The sequence below is a fragment of the Tetrao urogallus genome (genome assembly GCF_951394365.1).
Source record: "Tetrao urogallus genome assembly, chromosome: 1".
Lineage (NCBI taxonomy): Eukaryota > Metazoa > Chordata > Aves > Galliformes > Phasianidae > Tetrao > Tetrao urogallus.
In genome coordinates this window covers 49,498,090-49,517,913 of record NC_136813.1, presented here as the reverse complement: position 1 = coordinate 49,517,913, position 19,824 = coordinate 49,498,090, and the positions used below count along the sequence as shown (strand labels likewise).

The window sequence follows — 19,824 nt, the reverse complement described above, 5'->3', positions numbered from 1 at the left end:
CCCAACCTCTACATAAGCCCTGCTTAAAGCTGTGGCTGTAGGGCAGGCATTGCAGAGCCAAAACTCTGTCTTTTAAATGGCATTCAAGGCAATTAGAGACCAGGATTAAACAAACACCCGATACCAGCATCCTCAGCAGTGAGAGGGATTATCCCAGCCAGACCAGGTTGTCCCACAAAGGAGATCTCCGTGCTTCACTCACTTGGGTCTGGTGGAGAGGCTGCTCATAGCAATGAGTGCCCTGAGGTGGCTTTTTTGGGTTGTGCTGAGCTACCTGAGCTGCTGTAGTCTTCCCTGGGCAGAGGCACAGTTCCCCCGTGTCTGCATGACGGTGGAGGCCATTCGGTTGAAGCGTTGTTGCCCAGCCTTGGGGCCAGATCCAGGCAATGTGTGCGGGTCCCTGCAGGGCAGGGGATGGTGCCAGGGTGTGCAGGTGGACACCCAGCCCTGGAGCGGTCCCTACACCCTTCGAAATGTGGATGACCGGGAAAAGTGGCCCCTCAAGTTCTTCAACCAGAGCTGTTGGTGTACAGGTGAGAGGGGGGTGCGGGTTGAGGGGATGGGGAAGAACGTATCTGTGAGCATGTCTCTGAAGACCGTAAACATCCCAGGTGGTGTGAGGCATCGAGAAACCATCGAAGGGACTAGAAAACAGGATGTGAGGAGTGGCTGAAGGTACTGGCATTGTTTAGTCTGGAGAAAAGAAGTCTGAGGGAAGACCCCATCGCTCTCTCCAGCTGCCTGAAAGGAGGTTGCAGCAAAGGACAGAGTCAATCTCTTTCCTCGGGACACAAATGATAGGCTGGGAGGTAATGGCTTCATGTTGCACCAGGGGAGGTTTAGATTGGATATCAGGGAGAATTTCTTCACAGAAAGGGTGCCCAGGGAAATGATGGAGTTCCTGCCGCTGGAGAGATTTGTGGATATGGCATTTAGGGACATGGCTTAGTGGCAGACTTGGTAGTGTTTGATGATGATGGCCTTGAGAGTCTTTTCAACTTCAGTTGTCCTATAAGAGGGCTTTTAATATTATCATTTTCCTAAAAATACGATAAAGCTTATCGCTAAGATATGATAGTTCCTGTCTGGGGGTTCCAGTGCAAAAACATAAAGGCATTTTGCCTCATGCAATCTTTTGGGCACTGAAGTTTTCCTCTTGTCCTTCATCACCTTTTTCCATGGAGTTTTGGACCGTTCAGTGCTGTGTTCCAAGCTGATTCCTTGGGTCTACATGATTGCCAAAAAGCTACCCTGTCTTTTCTCTCTCTATTCTCTTGTTCCACATGTGACTTTACATGGGCCTTTGTCTTCATGTTTTGGGAGGCAAAATGAATCAGGAAGCTGATGTGTTTGAAGGGTAACCTGGCCCAAAGAATTATTTTTTTCTAAGACTAGTTCACCAGTCCTGGCATCAGGGGAGGAATAGGAAGGAGAGGTCAATGTAGGCTAATGAGACAGGTCCTTATTTGAAGTGCAGCCCTCGTTTAAGGAGGGTTAAAATCAACAGGAACCCAGACTCCACTCAGACTCTTTGCAAGGCTGGGAGGGCATGGTGTAGGCAGTCAGGCAAAAGGCATGTCCCTAGCACTGAAGGTGCCTGTTAGATGGATTTCAAAAGCACTTTGGGATTTCTTGTTGGAAATATAAAGTGGTTTGAAGTCCTCAGCATGGGGAAAAATAGCCTACTTTTCTTCCACCTAACTTTTAGAAATAGCAGACCTATTTTGTCTAAAATGTGCCTTGGCTCTCACTATCAAAAAAAGCTGTAATCAATCTGATAAAGATATAAGATAAGATTTTAGCCCATGAATTTAAATTTAGCAATTCTGTAATGAACTCAAAGCAGACAGGTGGTGACAGATGACTTACATACCTCCAAAACTAAAGTCAGGCATCACATATAGACACAGACTCTGAGTTAGAAGAGTGCTAAAGCATGCTGGCATACACTAATATTTACACAATCTGAGTAATTAGGGCATCAAAACCTGGGATTAAGGTGGGGAGAAGGGCAGGCAATCATTGATTTGTTTGTCCAAATAAAAGTAAGCACCAGTATTTAATATTTGCTGGGCTGAGTCTTAGGTGATGTGATTATAATGCTGTGTAGACTCACTGATGAACAGTATTTTCCATAAGGGGATTCTAGACCTTGCAGGAAGTGCTCAGTCTGAGCTATCTGCTAGAAACTTAATAGCTGAAGATAAAAGGATTGCTGAAAATTTGGCTGTATGTTGAAGAAAAATCTGAGAAAAATATCCATCTAGGACTGGCTTCTGAACATTTTTGAAAGAAAAAAGGAAAACATCAAACACAAACCAATATTCATGATTGGTTGGTTATTGTTTTATTGATTATTTTTATAGTTTTTTCATGTTAATCTAATTTTCATATGGAAAATAAAAAAAAAGCATTTCCTTTCAATTTTTTGGCTTTAACAGAAAATATACATTAGTCTTTCCTCCACTGGGGACAAATGCAACAGAATAAGATTAGAAAAACAGAAAGATCCAGTTTTACTTCCTTTTTTTTTAAACACGGAGTCATGATAAAAAAGACAATTGCAAGGCTGTTGTCAGCTGCTTGCTGTATGTTCCTAGCAATGTATTGCTGACATCATCTCTAGGAAAAAAGCTGTGGTTATGGCATGAATGTTGCCAGGAGGTAACAACATATGCTCGGGGTAAATGTTCAGTTCCTGTCTAATTTCAAATTGAATCTATTGTATGTGTTCTGAAATTCCTTTAATTCAGTTTATATAAATTCTTAAACTGAAATGACATAATGACACCTCCTGACTGTGCTGTAGTGTGTGAAGGGGAACGTGATCATTTGTTGTACTCAACGCATATAAGCTGTAAGTGTTGAACTGGGCAAAACATTCAATGTCCTGTTCTAATTAATCCTGAAAATGGACATTTATAGCTAGTTATACAGAAAAGCAGTACAGCAATAGGATAGTTAAATTTGGTTTAGAAGAATACTGTTTTGGAAGATTTATGAACTAAGTGCTATTTTAAGTTCTAAAGGATGAAACTGTAGTGTATGGATCTGGTACAGCATTATAAAAAGCCCCCTAGCAGTGAAAACATTACTGCAGTCAACAGTGGTTGTTAGTACAGGTCATGATGTTGATGCACTGAGGGATGCATCTTGAACTTTTTATTCAATAAAGAAATTCACATGTCATTTCCCTTTGGACTGCAATTTTGACTCTGTCTTGTAGTGGTAACACCATGTCTTATCACTGCTAGTGATGCAATTTAGAAAACTGTCACCTTTAGCCTTGTACTGGTTCATGTTCATTAGGACCTGACATACTTGCATACGGTGTTCTGTCTGTCCTTGTGTGAACATCTGTGGGACCCAACTGGTGCAAATTTTGCAATATTACCACCATTGTTTCTAGTGCACTGAGATACTGAGTGCACTGATATTGACCCTGATATTAACTGTGACAGATCTGTACACAGTTCCCTGGTCATAATCCACTGATTCAAGTGGATGAGCTGATTGAGACTCTGTTCATTTTATGGTGTGACAACTGTGCATAGCCATCCAGAATGTGGCATGTCTTTCATGTCCCTGTCACCACAGCTGAAATGCACTTACTGTACTCATAGCCACTGTTTGGTCTCCATAACCATTCAGCAAGCATTCTTAAATGTCAGTGGATGCCATTTTTCCCTCATGGAAGAATTCAGTGATACCCCTTTGCTTCATACATACTTCCATGTCAAATGCCATTTTGTCAGACTAGCCCTCTGCTACCATCTGTCAACAAAATGTAATGGAACATTGGTGAGGTTTAACCTCTACTGTCATACCATCAACATCCACTTCTGATATCATGGGCCAACAGAATAAAGTAGGAGGCATTATTTTCAAAGCAGCCCTAACATAACAGGCCCTGTTAGCATCTGTAGTAAGTACAGATCTTCCATAATCTACAATTAAAATGTTTGTCTGAAATAAATGCAGGAAGAGCTAGAAGAATTAACAATTTGTCTTATATGGTAGCAATCCTGATCCTATCTTTGAGATACTGAGTTATGGTTGTTTTTCAAATTTATTGTCTCAGTGAAAGTAACAGTCGTGACAGCTGCTCAGTTTTCAAGGAATTCTAGAATCATTTGATCTTCAAGATCATCAAGTCCATCCACCAACCCAATGTACTGAGTCCCATGGCTATACCATGTCCTGTAGTGCCATGTCCACACATCGTTTAAATACCTCCAGGGTGGAGACTACCATTTTCCTGGGCAGCCTGTTGTAGTGCCTCATGATCCACTCTGCGAAGAAGTTATTCCTGATGCTTTATCTAAACCTCTTGTGGTGGAAAGTAAGGCTGCTTCCTTACATCCTATCATTTGTAACCTAAGAAAAGAGACTAACACTCCCTTCGATGCAACCTCCTTTCAGTTAGTTGTAGAGAGTGATGAGATGTCCCCTTAGCTTCCTTTTCTTCCAGACTAAACAATGCTAGTTCCCTCAGTTAATCCTCAGGAACTATTGTTTTCTGGTTCCTTCTCCACCTTCTTTGCTCTTCTCTGCACATGCTCCAGTAACTCAATATCCTTCCAGTAGCAAGGAGCTCAAAACTGAACACAATATTCAAGGTTCCATCTCACCAGAACCAGGTACAAAGGAATAATAGTTTCCAAATAAGGCAGAAAATGGTCAGTCAGGTGGGTTCATTATACCAAAGAAGAGACACTGAGTTGATGACATTACTAACTTATGTTACTCCTGATGAGTTACTCTCATGTTTCCGAAGGCCAACCGTGTGCACTAGGGAGAAAAGTCCCTGTGAGCTCCTGCAAATACTGAGGTAAAAAGGAGCTACAGTGGTGTGTGATAAATAGTGTTGCCATACACCAGCAATGTGTAAGAACATATACCAAATATTATGTCATAGGAAGTGTCATTTTTGCAGTGTCATGCCCATGGATTGACTCAGTGGAAGAAGTAACATTACATAGCGCCTTAAGAAACAGCCAGATGCGCCCAACTTGACCAGGAAGAGCGTCTTTACTAATGGTGAGAATAGACACAGAAAAGCTCCTGAAGTATGTGATCCTATCTGTAGGTAAAAGAGTTAGTGGAAAAGACACCCCAGATTAATTTTTGTTCAACAACAGTGCAGCTGTCATTTCCAGTGGCAGTGAACATGCAGGGAGTATCTGAACCCAGCTGATCTATTGCCATGATCTATGCCATGATCTATTTACAAGAACAGCCTTCCACACTATATTGTCTGGGAACCCTAAGAGGTGAAAATTACATGAAGTTATCTTTAGGATAGTTTCAGAGAGGTAGTACCTTGAATTGCTACATATTAGTCACTAAAGGCAGAAGGCATACCCAGAACTTCCAAGACCCAGAAAGGGTCTTGGAAGGCTGTCTCTGTCTTTATGAAAATGTCTGTTGTGTGCTTCATCCTGATAATATGTATTTACTTCTCCTACTCCCTTAGGAGTATATCACTGAGGTCCACCATTGCCAGAGTAGCAGACATTGGAATTAAATTGTAAGAAACTGAGATATACATTGCACAGTGCTATCATGCGGGAAGTCCACAAGATAATGAAGTTATTGAAGACAGCTATGCATTATATCCATACCACTGGCCCAGTAGAATGTTTTAGAAACAAATACTGGAAAAGTCCTTTGGCTTAAACATAAAAAAACCTGCGTCTGTCTACTGCAGTCATTTGTATTTGCAGACCTCCATCCACTTCTTGCTGTTTCAGCCACTGCATGGTGATAGTTCCATCATGCATGGAGATTGATGAAAGAAAATGACAAAAAGCATCTTTTGATTTCATGAAGTATTGTGTGCATTTCTGACAAGACAGTGTTGCCAAACAGACACGTGGACATTAAAAATACATCCGACACAATCAACAGAAATAGTGCAGAATGAAATACTTCTTTGCCTGGAGATAGACTCCAGCCTCTTCTAGTCTTCAGTCCTCTTTCTTGCACAGTAAAAGTTCATGTCTCATTGAAAAATGTCTGGTGACAAGCATTTTAGAGATAAAGGATGCTCACTTAGAGATGACTAGGACAAACCTGGTCTTGTACTAATTTTGTTTCTGTTAGTGCATTACTTCAAGGATGCACACAAACAATTCAATGTGATGCTTATCCAATGCTGCAAGTGGATGAAAGTGTGACTGCTGATCTCAAAAAAGGTTGTTGGCAGAATTTGTCATTGGTTAACTCCTACTTTGCCACTCTGCTCTTAAAAAGGATTAAGTTGTACCTTTGGATGTGAGGGACAACAGCTACAACTGTTTATTTTTTTCTGACATAAGCCATCAGCCCCCTGAAATTATGCAGACCCATAGGCTTTTGATTTCTTCTTTGCTTGCTGGATCGTGACAACCAAGTCCAGCTGCTCCTACCTGCACTGGGGAGGAATCTAAGCAATATACTTGGAAACCATCTTTGTGATATGCCACTGGGTTTTGTATGATCCAAAATCTAATTAAAAATCTTCACCCTCGTGGTCCCTAAGATGGACTTGAGCTTCATGACAACTTATTGATCTTCTTGCCTCTGAAGTAACCATAAGCTTTCTGAACCTGCAGATAAGTTCTCATGACCTTTTGATAGGACTCACAGGAATCTGTCACATATGTTTACAGCTCAACATCCCTTACCCTAGAGCTAGCCACAAGCTATATAGCCTTCTGAGTAACATCCCTCATAACCTTGGCAGTCTTTGAAATTGGTATTAGGCCCTATAGGCCCTGACAATCTAAAATCCTACTTTTGTGTTTTCTGTTGTTTTGCTCACAGACTCAAGCCTGTTGCCTAGGAACATCTTGCTCCTCCAGGAGCTCTTCACAAGCCATTTCTCCATTTCTGTATTAACCCCAAGACCATTTGGATCTGTCTGCACAGATATGTGTGGGAGCAGTGAGGTTTTACAGCATTTTGATAGAGAGTTGGTATAGTCATAGAGGAGCATGTATGTGTAGCTGAGGTTGGAGTGAGTTTCAGTGCACTTTTGGAGAGCTGAAAAGAGATCCCAGAGGAGCCCCGGCTGTCTCCTCACACCCTCCTTCCCCCTAGCGCCAATACTCACCATCCCACACTGATGCTTTGCAGTCTGCACTCCTGTGCACGGAATGGAGGCAGATATGAACTGCTGGAATGACTGTTCCCCTCTCCTCCAAAGCAAAGGGAGTTGCAGCAGAGCCATTCTGCTGCTTCTGGCACTTTGCCATGGTGGGCAGAGAGCCACAGAGCCTGTGCTTTGCTTAAAGCAAGCTCTATTTCTTCAGGATCTTCCATTGCTTTGGAGGATCCAAGTTAATAGAGGAGAGCAGAGCTGATTACTTGCCTAAAGGAGTGATGCCAGTGGGGAATGATGGTGTTGCACTATTTCTCAGGCTCCTGTTTCAGCGCTATTTAATTCTTAACATTCCTAAAACGTGACCAGCAACAACCCTGTGCCTCTACCAGACTGTGCTAGTTCCTGGATACACTGCTAACAGACATTATTTTTTCCTAGGCTTTGTCCTTAAGAGAACTGTTTTGATTGTTAGTGGACTTTTTTCTGTTTTTTTTTTTTTTCTTTTTTTTTTCCTTTCTCTCTTTTTTTTGAATTTGATCCTGGAAGTCTGGGAGCACTTGAGAGCCAATCAAGCAAAGTGTTTAATCACCAGCTTAACCTGGAGTACTTAGCCCTCTGTTCATCTAGAGACTTAGACTCCTCACATGCCTGAAGGCTTCATGGAGCTCTTAGCGCCTTGGGGCATCAAGCCCATTATCCAGTGCATTTCCTCCCCAACTAGCTGAGTGATTCTTGGCCCTGACCCTGCTCTGGGATGCAAGCCATCCTTCTAGTTAACCAGCTTGCAGCTGCCAGTCTGTTCAGTTGCTACCCCTTCCAGGAACTGAAATGTCTGGGAAAATGAAAGATAATTCACAATTCTCCTGCATTTCAATGTTAGTTCTTTCTGATTCATAGTTTCACATCTTCTCTCTCTCTTCATTCAGGCAACTTTGCTGGCTATAACTGCGGTGACTGCAAGTTTGGTTGGACTGGCCCTGACTGCAGTGTGAGGAAGCCACCAGTTGTCAGGAGAAACATCCATTCCTTGACAACAGAGGAGAGGGAGCAGTTCTTCGATGCTCTAGATCGTGCAAAGACTACCATCCACCCAGACTATGTGATTGCAACTGAGCACTGGATGAGTTTGCTTGGCCCCACCGGAGAGGAACCACAAATTGCCAACTGTAGCATTTATAATTACTTTGTTTGGCTTCATTACTACTCTGTCAGAGATACACTCCTAGGTTAGTGCTTTTCTTGTCCAATGGGCTTTATTGCTAGATGAAAGGGTGAAAAGTATCATTGCTGAACAATGGTAAGTATGCTTACCACAGCTGCATTACTACAGCAAGCAGTGAAGCCCAGAAGGTCTGTGCAGTAAAACAGTTGGTGCTGACAAGCCAACAGTTTACAGCTGAGGGTGGTTCAGATTTGCTTCGGGCCTGCTGTAGTCTGGTCCCAATGAATGAATGCTCTAATGCACTCTGATGCCTCTGATGCCTCTTCTGTCTGACAAGGAGGCAGCTCACAGGCTCCAAGATAACTCCAGTGGGTGAACCAAAATGTGGTCAGTCGACCCATTTCAGAAGGACATTCCCAGTCCAGAATACAGCGTAGATGCAGCAGCAGTGGGAAGGGAGCTCTGCAGTGATGAAGGCAGAGACTTTGGGGACTGGCATGCTGTTGCTTTCTCTGTTTTTCAGCAAGTCACTGAGGGTTGGATTTACCTGACCAGCTACAGTAAGCTTTTAAAACCAAATCAGGTTAGAGGTTTAGGTATCTATCTGCGTGCTTTCTCCCAGATCACAATTCCTAGCCCTCGTGGCTCTTCTAGACTGAAGCACCTATACCTTAATACATGATTTAACAAAGTCCAGCTTCCAAAGGAAGAGGCAGCAGTGTGGCTTTTCTACCCAGCAGCCCTACATACAGGCTGTGGAGTTTAGCATTCAAGTATTTCTATGTGAGTAAGATAGCTGGTGAAATTTGCCTGCATCTACCTCCTTGCTAGAGGGCATTTGTTACCCCACAGTGGATTTTATCCACTTTCCCCTTCTGCCACTGTCCCATTTTATAAGGCTGAAGGGAGTAGAATCATAGAATCACAGAAAAAGGAAAAGACCTTAAAGATCATCAAGTCCAACCAAGACCTAACCATAGTACCCTAACTCTAACAACCCTCTGCTAAATCACGTCCCTGAGCACCACATCCAAATGGTTTTTAAACACATGCAGGGATGGTGACTCAACCACCTCCATGGGGAGCCTACTCCAATGCTTAACAACCCTTTCTGTAAAGAAGCTTTTCCTGATATTCAACCTAAACTTACTGTGGCACAACTTGAGGCCATACTGAATACTCTCTAGTCTAGCCACAGCAAAGGTCCTTCAGGTGATAGGGCAGTCGTGGGAGAAGGGGAAGAAGCAACTTCCAGTGCTGCTGCAGGGATAAATAAACCTGTATGTGAGTTGAAGCTTGCTGCAGTAATAAGCGAATCCAAGTGTGGTTTGAGTTCCCTACTCTTTCAGTGTCTCATGTGTATGGTGGAATTTCTTCCACTTGACTGCTTTTCTCCAAATGCTGTAGTAAAGAAAAATGTGGAGAAGGGTGTCAGCTGATCAGATATCAGAATTATAATGGTGGCTGCACCAAGGAAATGCAGGTGGGTGTCAAAGCATATTTCTATGTGATATTTTGCTGATGCCTTTATTGCAAAATTACTAGATGTCTTGAAATAGTTCTTGTCAAAAGTGAAACCATGAATGATAACTAATCCGTCTTTGTAGAGATCTATATATTTGAATTTCCATGTCCTCGTGAATACTCAAGTGAGGAGAGAAATGGGTTAATTTTGAATAGAAAATAGATCTTCCCAATCTTTGTGGTCAAGTACCCATCAAAAGACATTGTGCATTCTTTATGGATATTTTTGCAGCTTAAGAGCATATACTTTTAAAACTTGCTAGATTAATTATCATTTTCGAAAACAACTCCTGTGTCAGGCAGGCATCAATCAAAAACTCTCTTTGGAGAAGAATTACTTGCCTCCAATACTATTACTCAGATACTGGGAAGCTTTTTGTATTCTGGGAAACGTCAAGGTGATCTGTTGTTTGATCTGTGTTGTCAGATCAAACAGCGCCTGAGAATCTGTTCTCGTGGATCACTTTTTGGTATGTCTCTTTTTTTCTGTCTTCTTCCCCCCCCCCCATTATTACAGCTATTGTGGCCCATTAGACACTACAAATTATCCAGTCATGTAAAGAAATAAGATTACAATTTTTGTGGATCTCAGAAGGAACCTCAATATTTGTTGGATTTCTAGAATGAGAAAAATTGGATTCCTCCTGAAATCTAGCATGAGACTTAATTCTAAAGGCTTAACTAGCCTTTATGTTCTGCTCAGCAAAGGGTATTTCCATACAAAAGGCATTACAGATTCTTTTGTGCTTTCTTTCACATAGAGCTAAAATATCATCATCAAGCATCAAGTAGCGCTTTTTTGCTAAGGTAAGAATTTATTTGGAAAAATGAAAAGGTGGTGGGATCAGGCAGCTAAAGAAAGATGGATCTAATCTGTCATTACACTTTTTGAAAAAAGAGCACCCTGGTTTCATTGAAGATAGAAGAAACTGTAGGGGCAGCTCTTTTGCTGAACTTCTCGAGGCCAGTAAGGGAAGCAGTGATCAGGACTGCAGCTATCCAAAATGCACAGCAGCAGCCAAAATGAAAACTACCAAATTTCCCCTGACCAGGTTCCTACTTCACCTCCTTATGAATTGCTGCAAAAAACCCTCATCACTTTACTTTTTTTCTTCAAAATCTTCTTTAGTGGGAACCAACCCTGAAGAGAAACAACAAGCAGGATTTGATGAAAAGTGGTAAAGGATATGTTGAATTACTATTGGCAGGCTATGGAAAGTGTTAATGCTCTCTTAATAGATAAGCTGTGAAAGTCCTGCTGCTGAACATGAGAGCAAGCTAATATTTCCAACAGTAAGACTGTTTAAAAAAAAACTCTGAAAACAGTTTAAATGAGAAGAAATGTTCACAATACCATTCTTGTCCCCTGTAAGCACTGCAGCCTTTGATCTGTGCACTCTTTCCAAAGGAGCAGAGCTGAAAGTTCTCATTTAACTCAGCTACAGGCAACAGAGGAAGATGCTCTCTTTACTTCTAGCTTCACTTGGTGCTGAAGTGCTTATTTTATCTTCTTTTGTAGGGCCTGGCCGCCCCTTCACAGCTATTGATTTCTCCCATCAAGGACCTGCCTTTGTAACATGGCACAGGTACCATTTGCTGTTGCTGGAAAGAGACCTGCAGGTTAGCTAAACAGCCTCTTTCTTTTCTCACACAACTTCTCTCTTTTGCTACACATTTTTGTTGCTTCAGCCAAGGGTGTTATTTCCTTGGACTGATTCTTATACAAACTGTCAAGAGTGTTTGCTCATGGATCCTTCTTTATGTAAAAGAAAACGATTGCTTTCAAGATATTGAGAACTGAATCGTTTCTTACTGTAAACAGTGATATGAATGCTATTGTCAAGATTTTTCTTCTTCATAATGTAGAACAGAAGATGCGAATTAGCAATGTTCATTAATAAAAACAAAATAAACAGAAAACACCCACCTATGTAAAACCTGTGGATAGCATCTGCTGGAAAGCAGACAACAAGCAAGAAAGCCACATTGAGGATTTCCCTCTTCAAATATAGTGTTATATATTTATTAGTTTCATATATTTAGGTGTAGGTATTTTTACTGCTCAGTCTCTGAGTTGGTACAAAAGCTAACATGGCCAAAAAGAGGGCAAGCCAACAGCAGTTTAACTATTCACAGCATATTTTCTGGGTCCGACTTAACACCCCAGTGTTCTGAAAGTGTGGGAGCAGCACTGTGAAGTATGTGTAGTTACCTTCAAGTGAAAAGCAGAATGCAGAATACCCAGTGGCATCACCTGCAGGAATCACTTTCTTTCTCTCTCCTTTGAAGGTGATCCTCCATTAATGTGTCTCTGTCCATTGCAGCGACTGATGGGCAATGAGTCCTTTGCGCTTCCCTACTGGGACTTTGCTACAGGTAGAAACACATGTGATGTTTGCACAGACCAGCTCTTCGGAGCACCGCGGCCAGATGACCCGGGGCTGATCAGCCTGAACTCCAGATTCTCCCGGTGGCAAATAGTTTGCAACAGGTATGGAAATATCTAAGGAAAGCCTGCATACTGACCAAATCTAGTTTTGGCATTATAGAAAATTAGAGATGAACTGAAAAATCTTTTTCGTTTCACTAGGTGAGATCTTAACTCTGGTATGTTTAGTGCTGTTTTGGAACTATGGAAACTATGGAACACTCTGAAACTTTGATATGCCTCAAATCCACAATAAAGCATGTGAAAAGATGTGATAGTGACATCCAGCATGGCTCTACTAAAGGCAAATCCTGCCTGATAAATATGGTGGCCTTCTAAAATAGGGTTAAAGTGTTTGTCAATAAGGAAAGAGCAACTGATGTCATCTACCTGGACTTGTGCAAAGCATATGACTCTGTCCCACAAAACATCCTTCTAAAATGGAGAGACATATATTTGATGGATGAACCACTTGGTGGATAAGGAATTGACTGGATGTCCACATTCAAAGTACTGTGGTCAATGGCTCAATGTTCAGGTGGAGACCAGTGATGAGTGGTGTTCCTCATTGGTCTGTACTGGCAGCAGTACCGTTCACAGCGTCTTTTTTTGGCAACGTGGACAGTGGAATTGAGTGCACCCTCAACAGGCTTTCAGATTATACCAAGCTGAGTAGTGTGGTAGACACACTGGAGGGAAGGGATGCCATCCGGAGGGACTTGGACAGGCTTGAGAGGTGGGCCTGTGTGAACCTCAACAAAGTGAACAAAGTTCAACATGGCCGAGAGCAAGGTCCTGCACCTGGATTGAGGCAATCCTAAGCATAAATACAGGCTGGGCAATGATAGAGAGCCGCTCTGCAGAGGAGGACTTGGAGGTGTTGGTTGATGAAAAACCAAACATCAGCTTGCAATGTGCACTTGCAGCCCAAAAAACAAAACATATCCTTGGCTGCATCAAAGAAGCGTAACCAGCAGGTCAGGGGAGTGATTGTCCCCTTCTTCTTGGCTCTTGTGAGCACTCACTTGCAGTGCTGCATTCAAATGGGACCCGCAGTGGAAGAAGGATGAGGAGCTGTTGAAGTGGGTCTAGAGGAAGGCCACAAGGATGATCAAAAGGCTGGAGTACCTCTTCTGTGAAGACAGGCTGAGAGGACTGAGATTGTCCAACCTGGAGAAGAGAAGGCTCCGATGGTCTTCCATATCTGAAGAAGGCCTGTAAGAAAGAAGAGGAAGAACACTTTATCAATGATAGGACAGGGGTAGCAGTTTTGAACTAAAAGAGAGTACATTTAGAGTAGATACTAGGAAGAAATTCTTCACTGTGTTGGTGATGAGGCACTGAAATACATAGCCTGGAGAAGCTGTGGATGCCCATCCTTTGAAGTGTTCAAGACCAGAGTGAACAGGGCTTTGGGCAACCTGATCTAGTGGGAGGTATTCCTGCCCAGGGCAGGAGATTGGAACTTGATGAACTTTGGTGTTCCTTCTAATCCAGAACACTGTTATTCTGTAATTCTATGACTGACTTCAAAGTAGCTGAGATTTCACACAGGAGACAACACAGAGAGAACTGCATTCTTGCTGTCAGCTGTCTGTAGGCGTATATTGATTTGGTTAAATGCAGGGCTTTGTTGATGGGTTCATGTAGAGGACTGGGGCAGAATAGCATAAGATGCTGCCAGTTATAATGCTCATCCTGTCAGATCTGGGGCAGCGTGCAGTCAGCCAGATGAAGGTACTAGGAGATCTAGGCTTTTCAGGAAAGAGTCTCTTTCTATGGATACCTGAATTGCTACTTGAAATTCTGCCTTTAGGCACCAATTGGCTTTAACCCTTGCCCATACTTTTTCTTTAAGATAGATTTTTTTTTTCTTGATAACTGAAATGACTAAACTCTTGTCAAGGTTAAACAGCAGAGGGCTTTTGTTTATTTCAGGAATTCATTTTACACTGAATAGCAGTTTTTTTTTCTCGAGTGTTTCACTGTCTTCCTCCTCTTCCTTCTCTCTTTCCTTCCCTGATAGAAGGGGCTTGCCCTTTACTAACTATTAGGCAACATTTGCAACAGTTCCTGAAAAATGCAATGCACTACTATCTCTTTTCTTCTAAAAGAGTGAAGGATGGAAAGTAGAAACTTGCCTTCTGTCATACTTTCGTTTTCTTTAGCTCATCTCACAGAGGGACTTTCCTACTTTTTTTGTCTTTTTAAGAGTGAAAAACTACCCTTGCTCAGATTCTCTTAGACTGTCTGTCAAAAACTTCTTGGGAGGAGAGGAGGTATGAAGGGAATTTCACTTGCTTTTTCTGAAGTGTTCCCTCTGCAGAAGATGAGCCTAGATACTCTGTCCAAATGACTGACCTTCACCAGAGTCTAAGTCAGAGGAAGCCATGGCATGGGGCCACTTCAGCAATAACTTCAGCTTCTAGTCTGTGGGAAGTGAACTGTACCTCCTTACGGGATGCCTGTCATGAAGATCTGCTCTCCCACACCTATAGCCAGGGCCACAGAACCCCATTCTGGCTGAGGCGGGCAGGGCTCTCTATGTCCCAGCCCCTGTTCCAGCATCACCACCCAGAGCAGGGTGCCCAGGCCCATGGCCAGGCGGCTTCTGGAGAGATGCAGGGAGGAGACCCCACAGCCTCTGGGCAGTCTGTTCTTCTTTTATGCTATAGCAGAAAAAGAAGGAAAAAAACCCAAACAAACCAACAAAACAGGCTTCAAGCCTTTCTCCTAACTTGTGCTGCTTTTTGTTTCATGCTCAGCTTGGATGATTACAACCGCCTGGTGACACTGTGCAATGGGAGTGATGAAGGACTGCTCCGACGAAGGCCGCTGAGGGACTCGAGTGAACAGCTGCCCACTGTGGAGGACGTCAGGAGATGCCTTTCCCTGCACGAGTTCGACAGCCCTCCGTTTTTCCGCAATTCCAGTTTCAGCTTCAGGTTTGTCCTAGAGCTAGCCGAATCATGGGTATTTTTTATTTGTGCGTTTTTCAGCAGTATCTTGTTACTTAATGCTGCTTTTACCTGTCCACAGGAATACGCTGGAAGGCTTCGATACACCAGAGGGAGCCCTGAACTCGCCAATGCTGAACCTCCATAATTTGGCTCACTCTTTTCTGAATGGAACCAGTGTTCTCCCTCACGCAGCTGCCAATGATCCCATCTTTGTGGTATGGCTTTTTCCTCCAGCATGAGTGCAAATGGCTGCATCTCCGAGGCAGCTGTCTCACCAGAAATTAGCAGAAATAGAAGAGAATTCCCTAGAAACAAATTATTTAATTACAAAACGACAACTTTTTCCTTGAACTTTTTCTCACTTGTGTGGTGGGCAAATAAAGATGGAAAAAAAATACAGGATGATTTGTAAAACATAGAATAAATTTATAGGAGGAAGTGCTGCCTGTCAGACTGCCCCTGAATCCTTTTATTAGGTGGTATCTGAAGTTAATGTATTTTGCCAGATGATTTTACAGCAACAAGAAAATACTGAAAATTGGGTTAAGTATTTTAGAGCAGCGGACTGAGAAGTTTGTTTCTCCGTCTCAAACTTCAGAAGCTAAAAAGAATCACATTTAATATCAAGGTCTCTTGAGGAATAGAAGTGATTTCATTGGTGCATGTGTACATTACTGCACTGCAGTATGAACAGCAAAGTGCAAATAAAAAGCCATCAGCTGACTCTGCTGCATATCTTCCCCGCCTAATGAATTCATGCTAATTTTGTCTTCCTCTTTGTTAAATTAAACCACAGTGATTATACAGAGAAACTGTAAAGCAATTCATTACTTTCTTACCTTTATTTTTAAGATTGCAATCTTTTGACGGAGAAATTAGCCAGAATACTTCTGTTCTCCAGTTTGTTTCCTTAAAAATTCTTGAATTCCTACGTGAATTCTTTTTTATATTATCAAATCTTTAATTTACCATACTATAATTTTATATGCAGGATTATCCATGAAATACTTTCTAAGTTTTTTTCCATGGCGATAAATGAAAAGCATAAGTTCACCAGAAATTAATCTGGACTGTCCCAGACTGTTTTCTGAACCCCTACATAAGCCCTGTAATTTTAGCATCCTCACCGATCCCTTGTGTGGCTGGCCCAAGACCTGTGCTGAACTAAGGAACTGCTTTAAATGCTTTTGAGCTCAGAAAGAGCCTAATAAACATGCGTGCCCATATATCAATTGGCAGGTTCTTCACTCCTTTACTGATGCCATCTTTGATGAGTGGATTAAGCGGTTTCATCCCCCTGACAATGCCTGGCCTGAGAAGCTGGCTCCTATCGGTCACAACAGACTGTACAACATGGTCCCTTTTTTCCCTCCTGTAACCAATGATCAGCTCTTCCAAACTGCGGAGCAGCTTGGCTACACCTATGCCATTGACCTGCCAGGTATGTCTCAGAGGCCATGAAATGAGACAGCTCAACTTTTCAATGACATAGACATAAGGCCCTGCTCCCCAAAGCATGGGTCCATTCACCTGGTCACTAGCAATCCCATAGCATAACTTAGGCAGTTGTAACTCATCAGGTAAGTTGTGATAGCTGCAAAAATGTCTATACTTAGTTTGCTTCTGCTCTGCAGCAGAATGCATGAACTTGAAGTCCTCTGGCACTTAGAATGATGCTCCTTTGGGGCTAAGGAACATTTGATTTTAGCTCCTCTTCCCAGGACTAGTGATGCCTGTTACAAAATGCTTTAATCTGTCAGAGGTCAGGCACTCTGCCAGAGAGCTGGTTTCTTGACACTTGTTTTGCACACAGCCCTGGGTCATACTGTTCCATGAAACATATTAGAGATGTACTCTGTTAAAATTTGAATGCCCTGGAGAGATATCTCTAAGTGCTTTGTATTAAACCCCCAATTTTAAAGATTTTCCTTGCCTGTATGCCTATAGGGTTTCTCTGCTCATTTGAAATTACCTTTGACACAAATTAGACAAAAGAACGTCCCCTAGCCCCTCCAACCAAAGTGTTCATGCACAAAATCAATGAATTTGGAAGACAAGCTACAAATATTTGTGGAAGGCACAAGCGCAAGAAATGCATGAAAACCATGCTTCAACTGCTTTACTAAAGATTAAATCTGAGCAGTTTCTTTCTCCATATCTGTATTCTTTTGAGAGACAGTTGGTGTTTATCTAACCTATGTGGACAGAATTTTCTTCTAAGTGCTTTCCATGTATCTGTGGTTTTAATCTGTGGAAACAGTTAAAAGGTCTACAGATTGTGATGGATCAAAACCCCTCTCCTCAAGCTGCGTTCATGCAGGGGAACCCTGATTTATGGAGGCATGCTGGTTGCCTTGGAAGTGCTTTTCTCAGAGACATTTCTAGAATTTCCCCTGGAAGTGGAAACTTCTTTCACAGAGTTTCAGTTTTCCTCCTCCTGGGCCACTGTCCCTGCTTCTGCTTTGGAACTGCTGCCAGCCCTTTGCCATAACTTAGCTAGAGAGGAACAAAGGCAATTTACTATTCTGCTGCTTCTTAACTCCTGCCTAAATAAATTATTAGCTCTCCATGAAGCAGTGTTCCTGTCCCTGTATGGATAGTTAATGTTAGAGAATGACGGTTTTTACATTAAATCCCCCTCTTTTAACTACGTGTATAACTTCCTAATTCTTCTTTACCTAACCAAGTTATAAATTGACATATGTAGTGCATTCCCGGCTCTTATTTGAGAGACAGCAGCAAACATTGGGAATTTACTTCATTAAAGAATGATTGTTTTCAACTCTTTTTTGGCAGAGAAAGCACATGGGACACACAACGTTTAGTTGCTTTTATAGTCAATGTGGCATCTACTCAAGCGCTCTGGAGTTAAGCCTTAATATCTAAACATCTTCTGAATACCTTAAATCCCACTGGGAGTTTTTTTGTGAATATTTATTCAAACATTATTGGTACGGCCTCAGTATCTGTAGTATTTTTCAGAACAGGACAACAGGCAATTGCTGCTGCTGACAGCATAAAGGAAAAGACAAAATAAAGTCATTCAATCAAGTGGAGCTGAGATGAAGTCATTTATACAGGATTGCTGTAAGAGTGGACAATACTATCTCAGAAGACAGTAGCTCCTTAGAAGTGGTTTGAAAGCAGAGGTTGTGATCCAGAGCTGGCCAGCAGAGCTGTGCTAAGCAGTGTTTTCTGTTAAAAACTTGACAGTGGATTGCACTGTGGTCTATTAAAAAAATAATAATAATAAAAAAGAATGTTTTCCACTGATCAGAATATCTTGAAACAGCTATATAGAAATATCCCTCCAGGAAAAATTGCTTAAATCATTCATAATTTTGGCCAAATTAAATAAGACCATAGCTTAATGTTAATCTTTCCCATTCCCAACACTTTCATTTGTTTGAAAGACTGGAGCTTAAGTTCAGCCATAGATTTCTCTGTCAGGAAATGTCTCTGGCAATGGTGTATTGGTTACACAGTGCATTACCACCTTCCACCGTGGCCCTTGGTTCTCTTAGACACACAAGCAATAGCAATGAGCAGGATGTGGGCAATTTGCTTCCTTCCACATGATTTGAGAAATGAAATCACTGTCTGTCTTCACTTCAGATATTTTATGTTTCCAGGTTCACTTGAAGAAAGCCAAGCGTGGGCTGCCATGGTTGGGTCCACAATTGGAGGAACGCTGATGGCTTTGGCTGTGCTTGTTCTGCTGCTTGTACTTTTCCAGCACCGAAGGCAGAGAAAAGGTTTTGAACCACTGATGAACGTGAGATTCAGCTCCAAAAAGTACATGGAAGAGGCTTAGTGCCTTGGCTTTGTTCCCTTGCTCATTCTGCTGAGAAGTGACCTTGATTGATTTATTCAAATATGAGCAGAGTTTAGCCAACCTTATCACACACACCTTTGGCAGCTAACTACATTGTTCTCTTTCAGTTTTTCCAGTTATCTTGTGAATTGTGCTATATGAAGTCTCTGGGTATGTGTGTGAAAGGCCCAAGAGAGACCAGAGTTTTCTCATTACCAAACATTATCTGGAGTGTGTGACACTTAAAAATCATCAAATCTCTATAGAGTTAGATCAAGACAGTTAAGAATCAAAATAGAAGAAAAACGTCTTGAATTAGCGAGATATTTTTTTCAGCTCAATTTGGTTTTGATTTCATATAGCAGCCCTGTGATGCGCTGAAAGTTTTAAACTCTACATATACATTTGAATAGTGTATTATTTTATGGTTATCAATAAATGTTCTAAAGAATGTAGTTTATTTGCAGGAGGTTAAAAATATTTTGTGCAATGTGGCAAAATACTGTGGGAACCCCATTGTTTTGTTCCAGAAGCACAATCATATCATTTTGGAGAATCACAGAATCATAGAATGGCCTGGGTTGAAAAGGACCACAGTGATCATTGAGTCCCAACCCCCTGCTGTGTGCAGGGTCGACAACCACCAGACCAGGCTGCCCAGAGCCACATCCAGCCTGGCCTTGAATGCCTCCAGGGATGGGGCATCCACAGCCTCCTTGGGCAACCTGTTCCAGTGTGTCACCATCCTCTGAGTGAAAAACTTCCTCCTAATATCTAACCTAAACCTCCCCTGTCTCAGTTTAGAACCATTCCCCTTGTCCTATTACTATCCATTTCATATGATCCCAT

General features: G+C 42.1%; 1 protein-coding gene across 1 annotated transcript; it reads left to right on the top strand.

Moving 5' to 3' along the window:
• Nucleotides 1-232: 232 nt before the first annotated feature.
• DCT (dopachrome tautomerase) lies at nt 233-18,975 on the top strand (the record flags this gene model as incomplete). Its single annotated transcript, XM_079546171.1, has 8 exons — nt 233-533; nt 8,014-8,313; nt 11,293-11,393; nt 12,098-12,264; nt 14,967-15,146; nt 15,241-15,376; nt 16,401-16,602; nt 18,794-18,975. 8 exons carry the CDS (start codon nt 233-235, stop codon nt 18,973-18,975), a joined length of 1,569 nt encoding a protein of 522 aa, XP_079402297.1.
• Nucleotides 18,976-19,824: the final 849 nt, after the last annotated feature.